Source organism: Paramisgurnus dabryanus, chromosome 17 (assembly GCF_030506205.2).
Source record: "Paramisgurnus dabryanus chromosome 17, PD_genome_1.1, whole genome shotgun sequence".
Classification (NCBI taxonomy): Eukaryota; Metazoa; Chordata; class Actinopteri; order Cypriniformes; family Cobitidae; genus Paramisgurnus; species Paramisgurnus dabryanus.
The window spans coordinates 23,627,657-23,641,341 of NC_133353.1; the positions used below are offsets into that span (position 1 = coordinate 23,627,657).

Below are 13,685 nucleotides of genomic sequence, written 5' to 3' on the forward strand. Positions count from 1 at the left end.
ACAATTATCAGTGCTAAATAAAAGCCCTGTACACTATAAAGAACATTTGAGTGATGGATTTTCCTAACACTGCATTTTCCCTTTGCTCATTACTTATACAGGACAATGTGTTGAACATCATAAATCAGATTATGGATGAGTGCATACCTGAAGACCGGGCCAACAGAGACTTCTGTGTGAAGTTCCCAGAAGAAATCCGCCATGACAACCTTGCCGGGCAGCTGTGGTTTGGAGCAGAGGTAACTGCACACAAACTGCTTTTCTCTAGAACAGGGGATTTTCCCTATAGAGACCTTTCTCTTCAAGAAAACATAAAGAACTTTATGGTTTACTGGATAAGCATAGCAGAAAAGTAGTGTGTTGTTCTTCCAACAGGTGCATCTTAATAAGGTGTGTCCTGTTAGTGGCATTAACAACACAATGGTTGTCACTTTTCTTTTAAGTGTCTGGCAGCAGGATCAATCATCATGAATCGTGAAATCGAGAGCATGGCCATGCGGCCACTAGCCAAAGATCTCACCCGCAGTCTGGAGGAGGTACGTAACATCACCAGAGATCAAGCACTGCGCGATCTCAACAACTACACCGACCGCATGAAGGAAGCTCTCCGACAGTTCGACAGCCTTTTCGCTGAGTTTGAGCTCAGGTATGCCCATCTTTAAAGCTTTCTATTAAAGCTTCTAAGATTTTTACAAACATCCACATATCTTTAACTCATTCCCCGCCAGCCTTTTTTTTTTTTTTAGTTGCCCGCCAAGTTTCACAAAATCCCTTTCACAAAATTTTCTTCTAAAATATATAAACATACAAATATATCAAATAAAAGAACAGACCCTCTGCTTTCAAAAAAACAATAAATATACAAACAAAATTGGAAAAAAAACTTTTTATCCTATCTGTATTTTTTTCTCTGCTTAAAAACTCTTAAATGGGTATTTTTCATAAAAAAAAGCAAAAAGCTTAAAGGGGACCGAGAATGAAAAAACATTTTTACCTCTTTGTTGAATAATGGTAGTCTACCCGCATTCACAAACATACAAAAAGTGCTAGACATGCTAAACATCTCAGTCTCATAGAAATTCCTCTTTTAGAAATGTCAGCCAGAAAACGGCCCAATGTGAAAAACTGATGCTTATGACATCACAGGCATCTAACTGCCCCTCCACTTTAAAATAATTGGCTACATTTTTTGAGTGGCAGCAAAGTCAACCAATCAGTAATGAAATTGCAAGTTAAGCCAGTAGGGGGAGCCAAATAGGTGCAAAACCACTTGTTTAAAATCCCCCACCCTAATAGAGCTATCTGAGAGAGGTTTTTAGGAAGCTTCTAAGGCATTACAGACCCAAACAAAAATGTTTTTGTCTACATGTCACATCACAGAATAAGGATAAATAATACCCTTCATTCTATGTCACCTTTAAATAATTGCATTTTTGTGAAGGAATTTTGTTAGAGAGCAGATTCAAAGCAATTCCAACTTTAGAAACCATAATAAGTAGCTTTCGGTAACGGCACCATCTTGGTCTCACACGATTCACAAGAGTCACTGCGCAACGTACCCATGGCAACAAGCTCTCACTACGCTAAACTCTCCTGTGAATCCAAGATCGCTGAATCCAAATTAAAAAGAATTGAAATGGGGTAATTTTGATATTTTGTTGGAGTATCCCATTAAAGGCGGGGTGCATGATCTCTGAAAGCCAATGTTGATATTTGAATAAACAAACACGCCCCTACCTCAAAAGAATCTGGACCTTCTTTCAATAGACACGCCCCACACATATGCAACCCAGACAATGATGTAGGTTAGTAGACATGCCACTTACTGCTGATTGGCTACAAGTGTGTTTTGGTACTCGTCCCGACTCCCTTTTCAAAAGGTCATACACCCCGCCTTTAAGTGTTTGCACCATTTTGTACCATATGAGTTATAACTCGTATCATTAGACTTGTGTGATAAATAAAATTTTGTTGTTACAGTAATATTGTTTTGTCTGTGTTCCTGTAGCTATGTGTCAGCCATGGTGCCTGTGAAGTCTCCTAAAGAGTATTACATCCAGCAGGAGGTGATTGTACTCTTCTGTGAGACAGTTGAGAGGTGAATATTCATACGTCCAATCCTGTATACCATTTCAATTACTAATAGCATTGCTAAGCACATACGTTCCATCTGAAGGGCCCTGAAGCTTGAGTACCTCACACAGGACATGATTGACGACTATGAGCCAGCTCTCATGTTTACAATCCCTAGACTTGCCATTGTCTGGTGAGTGATATGTACCTTTAATGATCTGTTCTCTGTGTATCGCCCACATCAAAATCTAAGTATACAGTTTACATACTTCATATCTCATATTTCTTTCATTCTGCTAAGCTGGAAATGGTAACCTTTGCCTTGTCCTCTCTTATTAGTGGCCTTGTTATCTACTCTGAAGGGCCTCTTAACCTCGACCGCAAACCAGAGGACATGTCCGAACTCTTCCGTCCATTTCGCACTTTGCTGAGAAAAATAAGGTACTGTTTGTGTTTACAACAGCGGTTCAGTTAAACATCTGACCAACAGTAACAATTTGTGACTTGTGCTGGGAAAATGAGTCGGAATGCGCAGTGTTTAATGTGAAGTTTAATAAAAATAAGTACATTTTAAGCCCTCTTCATTAAACATCTAATAGGATCTTTATTTGTACGTTTTCTAAGAGGTGTACCGTCCTAAAAGCTTAACTTATTCAAAGATGTGTCCATCCACATGCAAGTGACATTTCAGCTTTTAAAACATGCAGGAATGGGAAAATAGAGTGCAGGGTTTGCTTGGTGTTTAAAGAGTTAAGAGAGATAAAGTTTGTCACCTGATTGATGTTAACAGTATAGCGGAAGATTTCCCCGAATTTTGGAAAAGAACTGCCCTCCACTTTTTGAAAAAATGCACATGCGTGAGATTGAACGCCTATTAAATGTGTGAGCACTGTGAGGACTCAAGACTTTTTCTGCAATGGAAAGTGGCTTGTTGCATTTGTGTAATAATTTCAATGTGTTCACCATAGTATTTATCAAAAATGAACACAAAAGGTTTTAGAATATTTTAGCGGGATGCCTTTTGCGGTGTGTAACTTGTGCCAGGGCTAGCATCGCTAATCATAGCTTGCATCAACTTTTACTAGTAGTGATTTTAAATGGATTTCTCCAAATAGCATTTCAAACTTTACATGTCGAGTAGAAACTTTGCGACTGAGGCATCAGTGGGAAGCCCAACCTGTGCTTTTAGCGCACGTCAGCGTGTAAAATATTCTCATAAAAACACTCTGGTCTTGTTTCTTTAGAGGCCTTTCTCTTCTTGTTATTTTGTAGACACTTTGTAGGGACCTGCTGAATGATAAAACCGTATGTTTTTGCCAGGGACCTGCTGCAGACCCTAACAGAAGAAGAGCTCATGACGCTGGAGCGCAGCCTCTGTATATCCCAGGATGGCGAGTTTTCCGCAGGGCCCAGCGTGTCATCATCCAAGGACCCAATCATTTCCACTGGCCCTGAGTGTCAGCTGGAGATACTAGAGAAAGATGAAGATGAGCTGGAGGCAGTGGACCTTACACTCTCTGTGACCCAGGAAGATGATGTCATATGGAAAACTGATGAAGTCTGTAAAGCCCAGCAGGAGGAACCATGCGAGAGTGAAGAAGAGGAGGTGGAGGAGGAGGTGGCTACAGATGCAGACTTGGCTTGCTCCATGCAGTATGATGAGGAAGAGATCGAGCAGCTCAATATGATGGTGCATCAAGTTGGGGACGAAATGTCCACATTGCTTTCACCTCCTAGTCAGAATCAGTCTCCAGCCCACTGCCCTCGACAATACAAAGGAAACGGTCTAGAAGGTTCAAGTGCGACCTCTAGCACTCAGGCATCTCCTCGGAGAGTCCCCGGCTCTTACCATGATGAAGATAGAGTTTTCTTTATGGACGACCTTGAGGTGGGGGGAGTTGTAAGAGATGGTGAGATTTGCCGAAGGCAGCTTCCCCTTCCTGACGTATACCTCAGATCCCCTGAAAATACCACATCCGCCCACTTGACTGACTCTTCCTGTAACGGTTGGTTGACAGTCTGTCAGCCAAGTGACAGCACCAGTTTGGGTTGCCAGCACAAACTGAGCCAATCTGTTGAATCTTTGGGCCCTCTGGTGAATGGTTGGGAAGGCTCGCATGAAGAGGTAAGCGTGGAGGCTGCTGAAGAGATCGCTAATCGCACTGGTGGAATGAAGCTGTCAGCCACTGTAATATTTAACCCTCATTCTCCAAGCTTATCTGACCTGGCTGTCGTCTTACCTCAGTCAACAGATGTTTCGGAGCATGACGATGGCGGGGCTTTAGTTGCCACTCAGTGCCTGCTTAACTCCTGCGTGTGCTGTGCTGGCGGATGCGTCGACAACCACGAGGACGCTGTTGCCATGGAGACAGCTGGGCGGGGAATGATGCTGGGATTTGATAAACACAAGCTTACCATCACAAGCTCTGTTATCCAATCGGCAGTAGCTGCTGGCAGCCAAGGAAAAGGAAATGGACATTTACCGCTCACCTTGCCCCCGGCCCAGGGCCACCTCACCCCTCCTGGGGGCAGTCAGGACTGTTCCCAATATCCCTGCTGCGAGAAATGTCTGGCAAGCACACTTCTGACTCAGGATAGAGGAGGAGAGGGGGGTCCTAGTTGTCCCCATCAGGACACCGGATGCTGGGTTCAACATAACACTACAGGCAAAGGGATATCAGAGGGTCTCGGAAAACAGTCCAAAGACGACAACAAAAAGAGCTCCAGGTTTGTTTTATTTGTTTTTATGAAATCGCATTGCTTCATTTTTGTTTTTCTAATTTTACAAGGTTTTTATTTTTTTTTTAAACGCTTTGTTGCATTTTGTGCATGAGTTATCAGGGTTGCCCTTCTTTTGAGTTCTTGCATTTCATATGTTGCCCCCTTCCCCAATGTTTTGTGGAATGATCTACTACAGCAATTCTCAGGAGTCTCCCCTCAGTTCTGTCCCAAGCAGTGACGTTGAGGCTGTATCTGTTACTACATGCAGTTTGTCAAGTTCATACACACCCAGGTAAACAAATGTAGCTAATGGGTTTCGACCAAACCCCTAACATTAAGTATAAAACCTTGTCTTGCACGTGTGTTGCCAATCATATGGCTTGTTAAATGTAGATGTGATCTTGCTAAAGTTCTGTTTTTCATTTTGCTGTAATGACGTAAAATAACCTACTAGGGAGACCTCGGGTTGGGCTCTTTTGGTTTGGTCAGTTAATAACTACCCACATTGTAACTAACAACCACCCAGAAGTCCTAAGCTTTGTGGTGTTGAGCTGTGTGTGTGACGGGCACCAATAGTCTTCAATAGTATTTAGAAGATAAAGAATCTAGTTCTCACTTTCTTTAGACCACCTCCCATGTTAACAGTAGGAATCAAGCCCCCAACATAGTCTGTAAATCCAGCAAACTATTGCACAAAGCTCATAGTATTCCCTTTGTTGTAGGATCACACTTTTTGGATTAAGTAGATTGTGTGTAAAAAATTAGCGAGCGAGGGCAGCAGCTTACGACCCCATTTCCAGCCAATAAAATTACTTTTATACTTCAGAGATATTTTCTGTTTGTTACTGTTTTTTAACAGTAGAACAGATTTTTATTATTTGAATTGCGTTAACTCTTTCCCTGCCAGAAATAAAAAAAATCTCCCACCAGCATTCTTTAAATATAAACATACATTAAAACTGCAAGCAGTGATGGAAGGGCCCTCGCACGCATGTGCACCGCCACTCTATGGCCTTAGTAAAGCAATGAACCAGGGGGATTGAAATTTCAGTGGGTAAATATTAGCGGATATTCAAAGGAACTTTGAAGTGCCACACCTCCTTTGTGCAGCAGGTGGCGCTATGATTGTATTTGATTGTTGTAACATTGATGTGTTGAGGCCAGGACCCTTGTCAAACGTATGATGTCTGTGACAGGTCGGACATTGCATGCCTGAGTTACAACAGCTTTCTCATGGAGAAACATCACTCTTTGCAAGGCCGCCACGGACACGCCCTTCAACGAAAAGTCAAGATCTTCGCAATTTATCATCGCAAAGGGCTTAAGATCAGTCTCACCTGATATGATAATGATTTGATTAAATCTCTGAGAACAGTGAATCACAGCGTAAAACAAGGCATTTACTGCTACCTCTAGGTGGCGCTAGGACTGAAGCTGAATATTGGCATTGAAATGTGTTCAGGCCAAGACTCTTATCAAACATGTGAAGTGTGGGGCAGATTGGAAATTGTATGCCTTAGTTATAACAACTTCCGGTTTCATGGCGAAAACGCTGAACTTTGTCAGGCCGCCACGGACACACCTTCCAACGAAAAGTCAAAAGCTCCGCAATTTAACATCGCAAAGGCCTTTAGATGAGATTGACCAAATATGATGACGATCTGACAAAATCTCTAGGAGGAGTTCGTTAAAGTACGAAGCCTGGAAATGACAAAATTTGCACAGAAATCACAGCAAAAATTAAAAATGGCTGACTTCCTGTGAGGTTTAGAGCTTCGCTCCAAGATACTTTTTTGTAGGTCTTGGGGTGATATATGACCCTACCAAATTTCGTTTCTGTAGGATTTTCGTAGCGGCGGAGCTGTTCTCTTGAAATTTTGCAGGTGGCGCTATCGAGCCATTTCTGCACGCCCACTTCTGGCCTCATGCCACATGTAAATTTTTGCCACTTCTGACGTGTGTGCAACGTTTTATGACTTTTTGAGCTTGTTTAGCCTGTCAAAATGCGATTCAATTAGCGATACTTTGCCAAGCCGCCACGGACACGCCCTTTAATGAAAAGTCAAGGTCGTTGCTTTTTATCATCACACAAGGTCTTGAGATTACACTGGTGAAATATGATGTTGATATGGTTAAATACCTAAGAGCAGTAAGTCACAGCGTCAAACATGGTATTTCCTGCTGCCTCTAGGTGGCGCTATGATTGTTACTGAATTATGCCATGTTGATGTGTTCAGGCCTGGACCCTTATCAAACGTGTGAAGTCAGGGGCAGATCAGACAATGTATGCCTGAATTACATCAGCTTCCTGTTTCATGGCGAAACATTACACTTTGCCAGGCCGCCACGGACACGCCCTCCAATGAAAAGTCAAAAGCTCCGCAATTTAGCATCGCAAAGGCCTTTAGATGACACTGACCAAATATGATGATGATCGGATTAAATCTCTAGGAGGAGTTCGTTAAAGTACGACGCTTGGAAATGTCAAAAAATGACAGAGAAAATTCAAAATGGCTGACTTCCTGTGGGGTTTAGAGTTTAGCTCCAAGAGACTTTTTTGTAGGTCTTGGAGTAATAGATGATCCTACCAAATTTCGTATCTGTAAGTTTTTCGTAGTGGGGGGGCTGTTCTCTTGAAATTTTGCAGGTGGCGCTATCGAGCCATTTTTACACGCCCACTTCTGACGCCTATACTACATGTAAATTTTCGCCACTTCTGACGCGTGTGCAAATTTTCATGAGTTTTCGGGTATGTTTAGGCCCTCAAAAATGCGATCCATTTCGGAGAAGAAGAAGAAGAAGAAGAAGAAGAAGAAGAAGAAGAATAATAAACGGAGCAAAAACAATAGGGTCCTCACACCCTGGTGTGCTCGGGCCCTAATAAAACTGCAAGCAGTGATGGAAGGGCCCTCGCACTCATGTGCACCGCCACTCTATGGCCTTAGTAAAGCAATAAACCAGGGGGATTGAAATTTCCGTGGATAAATATAGGTGGATATTCAAAGGAACTTTGAAGTGCCACTACTTCTTTATGCAGCAGGTGGCGCTATGATTGTAATTGATTGTTGTAACATTGATGTGTTGAGGCCAGGACCCTTGTCAAATGTATGATGTCTGTGACAGGTCGGACATTGCATGTCTGAGTTACAACAGCTTTCTCATGGCGAAAAATCTAACTTTGATAGGCCACAACGGACACGCCCCTTTAACGAAATGTCAAGATCTTCACAATTTATCATTGTGAAGTCCCTAAGTTCAGACTGACCAAATATGATGATGATCTGAATACATTTCAATGAGCAGTAAATCACAGTGTAAAACATGTCATTTCCTGCTTCCAGCAGGTGGCGCTATAACTTTTACTGAATATTGCCATGTTGATGTGTTCAGGACAGGACAATTATCAAACTTGTGAAGCGTGGGTCAGATTGGACATTTTAAACCTGAGTTAGAACAACTTCCTGTTTCATTGAGAAACAGAAATTTGGCAAGCCGCCACATACACACCCTCCATTGAAATGTCAAGATCTCCGCAATTTAGCATTTTAAAGCCCTTTAGATGACACTCACCAAATATGATGATTATCTGATTAAATTTATAGGAGGAGTTTGTTAAAATACGAAGGCCAGAAATGGCAAAATTTGCACTCAAATTACAGAGAAAATTCAAAATGGCTGACTTCCTGTGGGGTTTAGAGCTTTGCTCCAAGATACTTTTTTGTAGGTCTTGGGGTGATACATGATCCTACCGCATTTCGTATCTGTGCGATTAACGTAGCGGGGGGGGGCTGCTCTATTGAATTTTTGTAGGTGGCGCTATAGAGCCATTTTAACACCCCAAGTTCTGAAGCCTATATCACATGAAAATATTCGCCACTTTTGACACGTGTGCAAGGTTTCATGACTTTTTGAGCTCGTTTAGGCTGTCAAAAATGGGATTCATTTAGCGATATTTTGCGAGGCCGCGACGGACACGCCCTTTAACGAAAAGTCAAGGTCGTTGCTATTTATCATCACACAAGGTCTTGAGATTAGACTGATGAAATATGATGTTGATATGGTTAAATCTCTAAGAGCAGTAAGTCACAGCATAAAAGGTGGTATTTCCTGCTGCCTCTAGGTGGCGCTATGACTGATACTGAATTATGCCATGTTGATGTGTTCAGGCCGGGACCCTTATGAAACGTGTGAAGTTGGGGGCAGATCGGACTATGTATGTCTGAATTACAACAGCTTCCTGTTTCATGGTGAAACATCACACTTTGCCAGGCCGTCACGGACACGCCCTTCAACAAAAAGTCAAGATCTTCGCAATTTATAATCGCAAAGGGCTTAACATCAGTCAGACCGAATATGATGATGATTTGATTAAATCTCTAAGAGCAGTAAATCACAGCGTAAAACATGGTATTTCCTCCTACCTCTAGGTGGCGCTATGAGTGAAGTTGAATATTGGCATTGAAATGTGTTCAGGCCAAGACTCTTATCAAACATGTGAAGCGTGGGGCAGATTGGACATTGTATGCCTGAGTTAGAGCCACTTCCTGTTTCATGGCGAAAATGCAGAAATTTGTCAGGCCGCCACGGACACACCCTCCAACGAAAAGTCAAGATCTCCGCAATTTAACATCGCAAAGGCCTTTACAAGAGATTGACCAAATATGACGATGATCGGATTAAATCTGTAGTAGGAGTTCGTTAAAGTATGAAGCCTGGAAATGACCAAATTTGCACAAAAATCAAGGCAAAAAATCAAAATGGCGGACTTCCTGTTGGGTTTAGAGCTTCGCTCCAAGAGACTTTTTTGTAGGTCTTGGGGTGATAGATGATCCTACCAAATTTCGTATCTGTAAGTTTTTCGTAGCGGGGGGGCTGTTCTCTTGAAATTTTGCAGGTGGCGCTATTGAGCCATTTTTACACGCCCACTTCTGGCGCCTATACCACATGTAAATTTTCACCACTTCTGACATGTGTGCAAAATTTCATGAGTTTTCGAGCATGTTTCGCCCCTCAAAAATGCGATTCACTTTGGAGAAGAAGAAGAATAAATAATAATAATAATAATTAAAACTGCAAGCAGTGATGGAAGGGCCCTCGCACGCATGTGCACCGCCACTTTATGGCCTTAGTAAAGCAATGAACCAGGGGGATTGAAATTTCAGTGGGTAAATATAGGCGGATATTCAAAGGAACTTTGAAGTGCCACACCTCCTTTGTGCAGCAGGTGGCGCTATGATTGTATTTGATTGTTGTAACATTGATGTGTTGAGGCCAGGACCCTTGTCAAACGTATGATGTCTGTGACAGGTCGGACATTGCATGCCTGAGTTACAACAGCTTTCTCATGGAGAAACATCACTCTTTGCGAGGCCGCCACGGACACACCCTTCAACGAAAAGTCAAGATCTTCGCAATTTATCATCGCAAAGGGCTTAAGATCAGTCTCACCTGATATGATAATGATTTGATTAAATCTCTGAGAACAGTGAATCACAGCGTAAAACAAGGCATTTACTGCTACCTCTAGGTGGCGCTAGGACTGAAGCTGAATATTGGCATTGAAATGTGTTCAGGCCAAGACTCTTATCAAACATGTGAAGTGTGGGGTAGATTGGACATTGTATGCCTTAGTTATAACAACTTCCGGTTTCATGGCGAAAACGCTGAACTTTGTCAGGCCGCCACGGACACACCTTCCAACGAAAAGTCAAAAGCTCCGCAATTTAACATCGCAAAGGCCTTTAGATGAGATTGACCAAATATGATGACGATCTGACAAAATCTCTAGGAGGAGTTCGTTAAAGTACGAAGCCTGGAAATGACAAAATTTGCACAGAAATCACAGCAAAAATTCAAAATGGCTGACTTCCTGTGAGGTTTAGAGCTTCGCTCCAAGAGACTTTTTTGTAGGTCTTGGGGTGATATATGACCCTACCAAATTTCGTTTCTGTAGGATTTTCGTAGCGGCGGGGCTGTTCTCTTGAAATTTTGCAGGTGGCGCCATCGAGCCATTTCTGCACGCCCACTTCTGGCGCCTATGCTACATGTAAATTTTTGCCACTTCTGACGTGTGTGCAACGTTTTATGACTTTTTGAGCTTGTTTAGCCTGTCAAAATGCGATTCATTTAGCGATACTTTGCCAGGCCGCCACGGACACGCCCTTTAATGAAAAGTCAAGGTCGTTGCTTTTTATCATCACACAAGGTCTTGAGATTACACTGGTGAAATATGATGTTGATATGGTTAAATACCTAAGAGCAGTAAGTCACAGCGTCAAACATGGTATTTCCTGCTGCCTCTAGGTGGCGCTATGATTGTTACTGAATTATGCCATGTTGATGTGTTCAGGCCTGGACCCTTATCAAACAAGTGAAGTCAGGGGCAGATCGGACAATGTATGCCTGAATTACATCAGCTTCCTGTTTCATGGCGAAACATTACACTTTGCCAGGCCGCCACGGACACGCCCTCCAATGAAAAGTCAAAAGCTCCGCAATTTAGCATCGCAAAGGCCTTTAGATGATACTGACCAAATATGATGATGATCGGATTAAATCTCTAGGAGGAGTTCGTTAAAGTACGACGCTTGGAAATGTCAAAAAATGACAGAGAAAATTCAAAATGGCTGACTTCCTGTGGGGTTTAGAGCTTAGCTCCAAGAGACTTTTTTGTAGGTCTTGGAGTAATAGATGATCCTACCAAATTTCGTATCTGTAAGTTTTTCGTAGTGGGGGGGCTGTTCTCTTGAAATTTTGCAGGTGGCGCTATCAAGCCATTTTTACACGCCCACTTCTGACGCCTATACTACATGTAAATTTTCGCCACTTCTGACGCGTGTGCAAATTTTCATGAGTTTTCGGGTATGTTTAGGCCCTCAAAAATGCGATCCATTTCGGAGAAGAAGAAGAAGAAGAAGAAGAAGAAGAAGAAGAAGAAGAAGAAGAAGAATAATAAACTGAGCAAAAACAATAGGGTCCTCACACCCTGGTGTGCTCGGGCCCTAATAATAATAATAATAATAAATATAGCTGCAAGCAGCAATGGCGGGCCCTCGCACGTTTTTTTACCGCTACACGGTGCGTCCGAGAAAACAATGCACGGTGGGCAAGGGCATCAAGTGGGTAAATATCAGTGGGCTATTTAATGTTGTTACTGAGCCATTTGGGGACTGTAGGTAAAAGAAACCCCACATTTTAGACAAACGGGGGCACTAGTGAGCCACTAAAGAGACACGCCTTTGTCTGACCTATTTGTCCACTCTGAACAGCCGACAACTCTGATGTTTGTGCCGACTTTTAGGTTAATCTAAGCACGCCAAGAGTCCTAAATATGCCTGAAAAAAATGTAAAGTTTGGGGCGTTGCCATGGGAACAGCGTTCGAGATATCAAAAATCCCTTCGCAATTTATCATCTACTATGTCTCGGCATCATGTTGACCGCTTTTGGTGTCAATCGCATGAATATCCTAGAAGGAGTATTTAAAGGAACATCGGCGTCAACTGAAAGGCTTAAATATGCCTTTAAAATGAAAGTAAAATCTGACGCGTTGCCATGGGAACAGCGTTTGAGATATCAAAAATCCCTTCGCAATTTATCAACTACAATGTCTCAGCATTATGTTGACCACTTCTGGAGTCAATCACATTATTTCCTCAGGAGGAGTATTTAAAAATTTACCGCATGCAGCTGTAAGGTTTAAATATGCCTTAAAAATGAAAGTAAAGTTTGACAGGTTGTCATGGGAACAGCGTTTGAAATATCAAGAATCCCTTCGCAATTTATCATCTACAATATCTCGGCTTCATGTTGACCACTTTTGGTGTCAATTGCATGATTATTCTAGAAGGAGTATATAAAAGTTCACTGCATGCAACTGTAAGGCTTAAATATGCCTTTAAAATGAAAGTAAAGTTTGACACGTTGCCATGGGAATAGCGTTCGAGATATCAAAAATCCCTTCGCAATTTATCATCTACAATGTCTCGCCATCATGTTGACCACTTCTGGTGTTAATCGCATGAATATCCTAGAAGGAGTATATTAAAGGAACATCGGCGTCAATTAAAAGGCTTAAATATGCCTTTAAAATGAAAGTAAAGTTTGACGCGTTGCCATGGGAACAGCGTTGGAGATATCAAAATCCCTTCGCAATTTATCATCTACAATCTCTCGGCTACATGTTGACCACTTTTGGTGTCAATTGCATGATTTTTCTAGAAGGAGTATTTGAAAGAACATAGCATGGAATTGTCAAAAAAAATCCAGCTTTGTGACTGATACACTTCCTGGCGCCTGGTGGTGGCGCTATACCCGGGAGTCACAATAGGCACATCGATGCGATCGGAATCTTCAGACGAACAAACACCCTGCATGGCATCACAATAAGATATTTTTTGCCTTAGAAATTAGACACTTCCTGTTTCTCTAAATTCGCCATAAATTCGTCGCCTCGCCATGGCAGAACCGTTCGAGATATCAAAAATCCCTTCGCAATTTAGCAAGTACAATGTCTCGACATCATGATCACCACGTTTGGTGTCAATCCCATGAATCCACTAGGAGGAGTATTTAAAAGTTCAACGAATGCATTTTTTAAACAATCCAAAATAGCCGACTTCCTGTTGGGCGGAGCTTAAATGTTAGAGGGCGAAAGTTGTTCGGGTCGATGAGATCTATATGCGTACCAACTCTCGTACATGTGCGTAAATTTTTGCCCGATCTGTGCATCAATGTTTTTTTTTGCATTACAGGGGGCGCTATAGAGCCCCCGTGCCACGCCCGTGTTCCAGCCTTTGGATTTCTGCGATGACGGACGACTCTGACGTCTGTGCCAATTTTCAAGAGTTTTCGAGTATGTTAAGGCCCCCAAAAAGTCCAAAAGTGTTAAAAA

The 13,685-nt window shown here is 42.3% G+C and overlaps 1 protein-coding gene across 2 annotated transcripts in view; it reads left to right on the forward strand.

The window, feature by feature from the left end:
- Nucleotides 1-13,685, forward strand: part of zfyve28 (zinc finger, FYVE domain containing 28) — a 32,108-nt gene that overhangs the window by 9,749 nt on the left and 8,674 nt on the right. The window contains exons 3-9 of one of the 2 annotated variants that reach the window (XM_065288580.2): nucleotides 102-239; nucleotides 444-646; nucleotides 2,009-2,098; nucleotides 2,177-2,266; nucleotides 2,413-2,514; nucleotides 3,394-4,800; nucleotides 4,991-5,086. In XM_065288580.2, the coding sequence (XP_065144652.1) occupies nucleotides 102-239; nucleotides 444-646; nucleotides 2,009-2,098; nucleotides 2,177-2,266; nucleotides 2,413-2,514; nucleotides 3,394-4,800; nucleotides 4,991-5,086 (2,126 nt within the window). The remainder of the gene's footprint in view (nucleotides 1-101; nucleotides 240-443; nucleotides 647-2,008; nucleotides 2,099-2,176; nucleotides 2,267-2,412; nucleotides 2,515-3,393; nucleotides 4,801-4,990; nucleotides 5,087-13,685) is intronic. The other variant, XM_065288581.2, reaches the window with a different exon arrangement.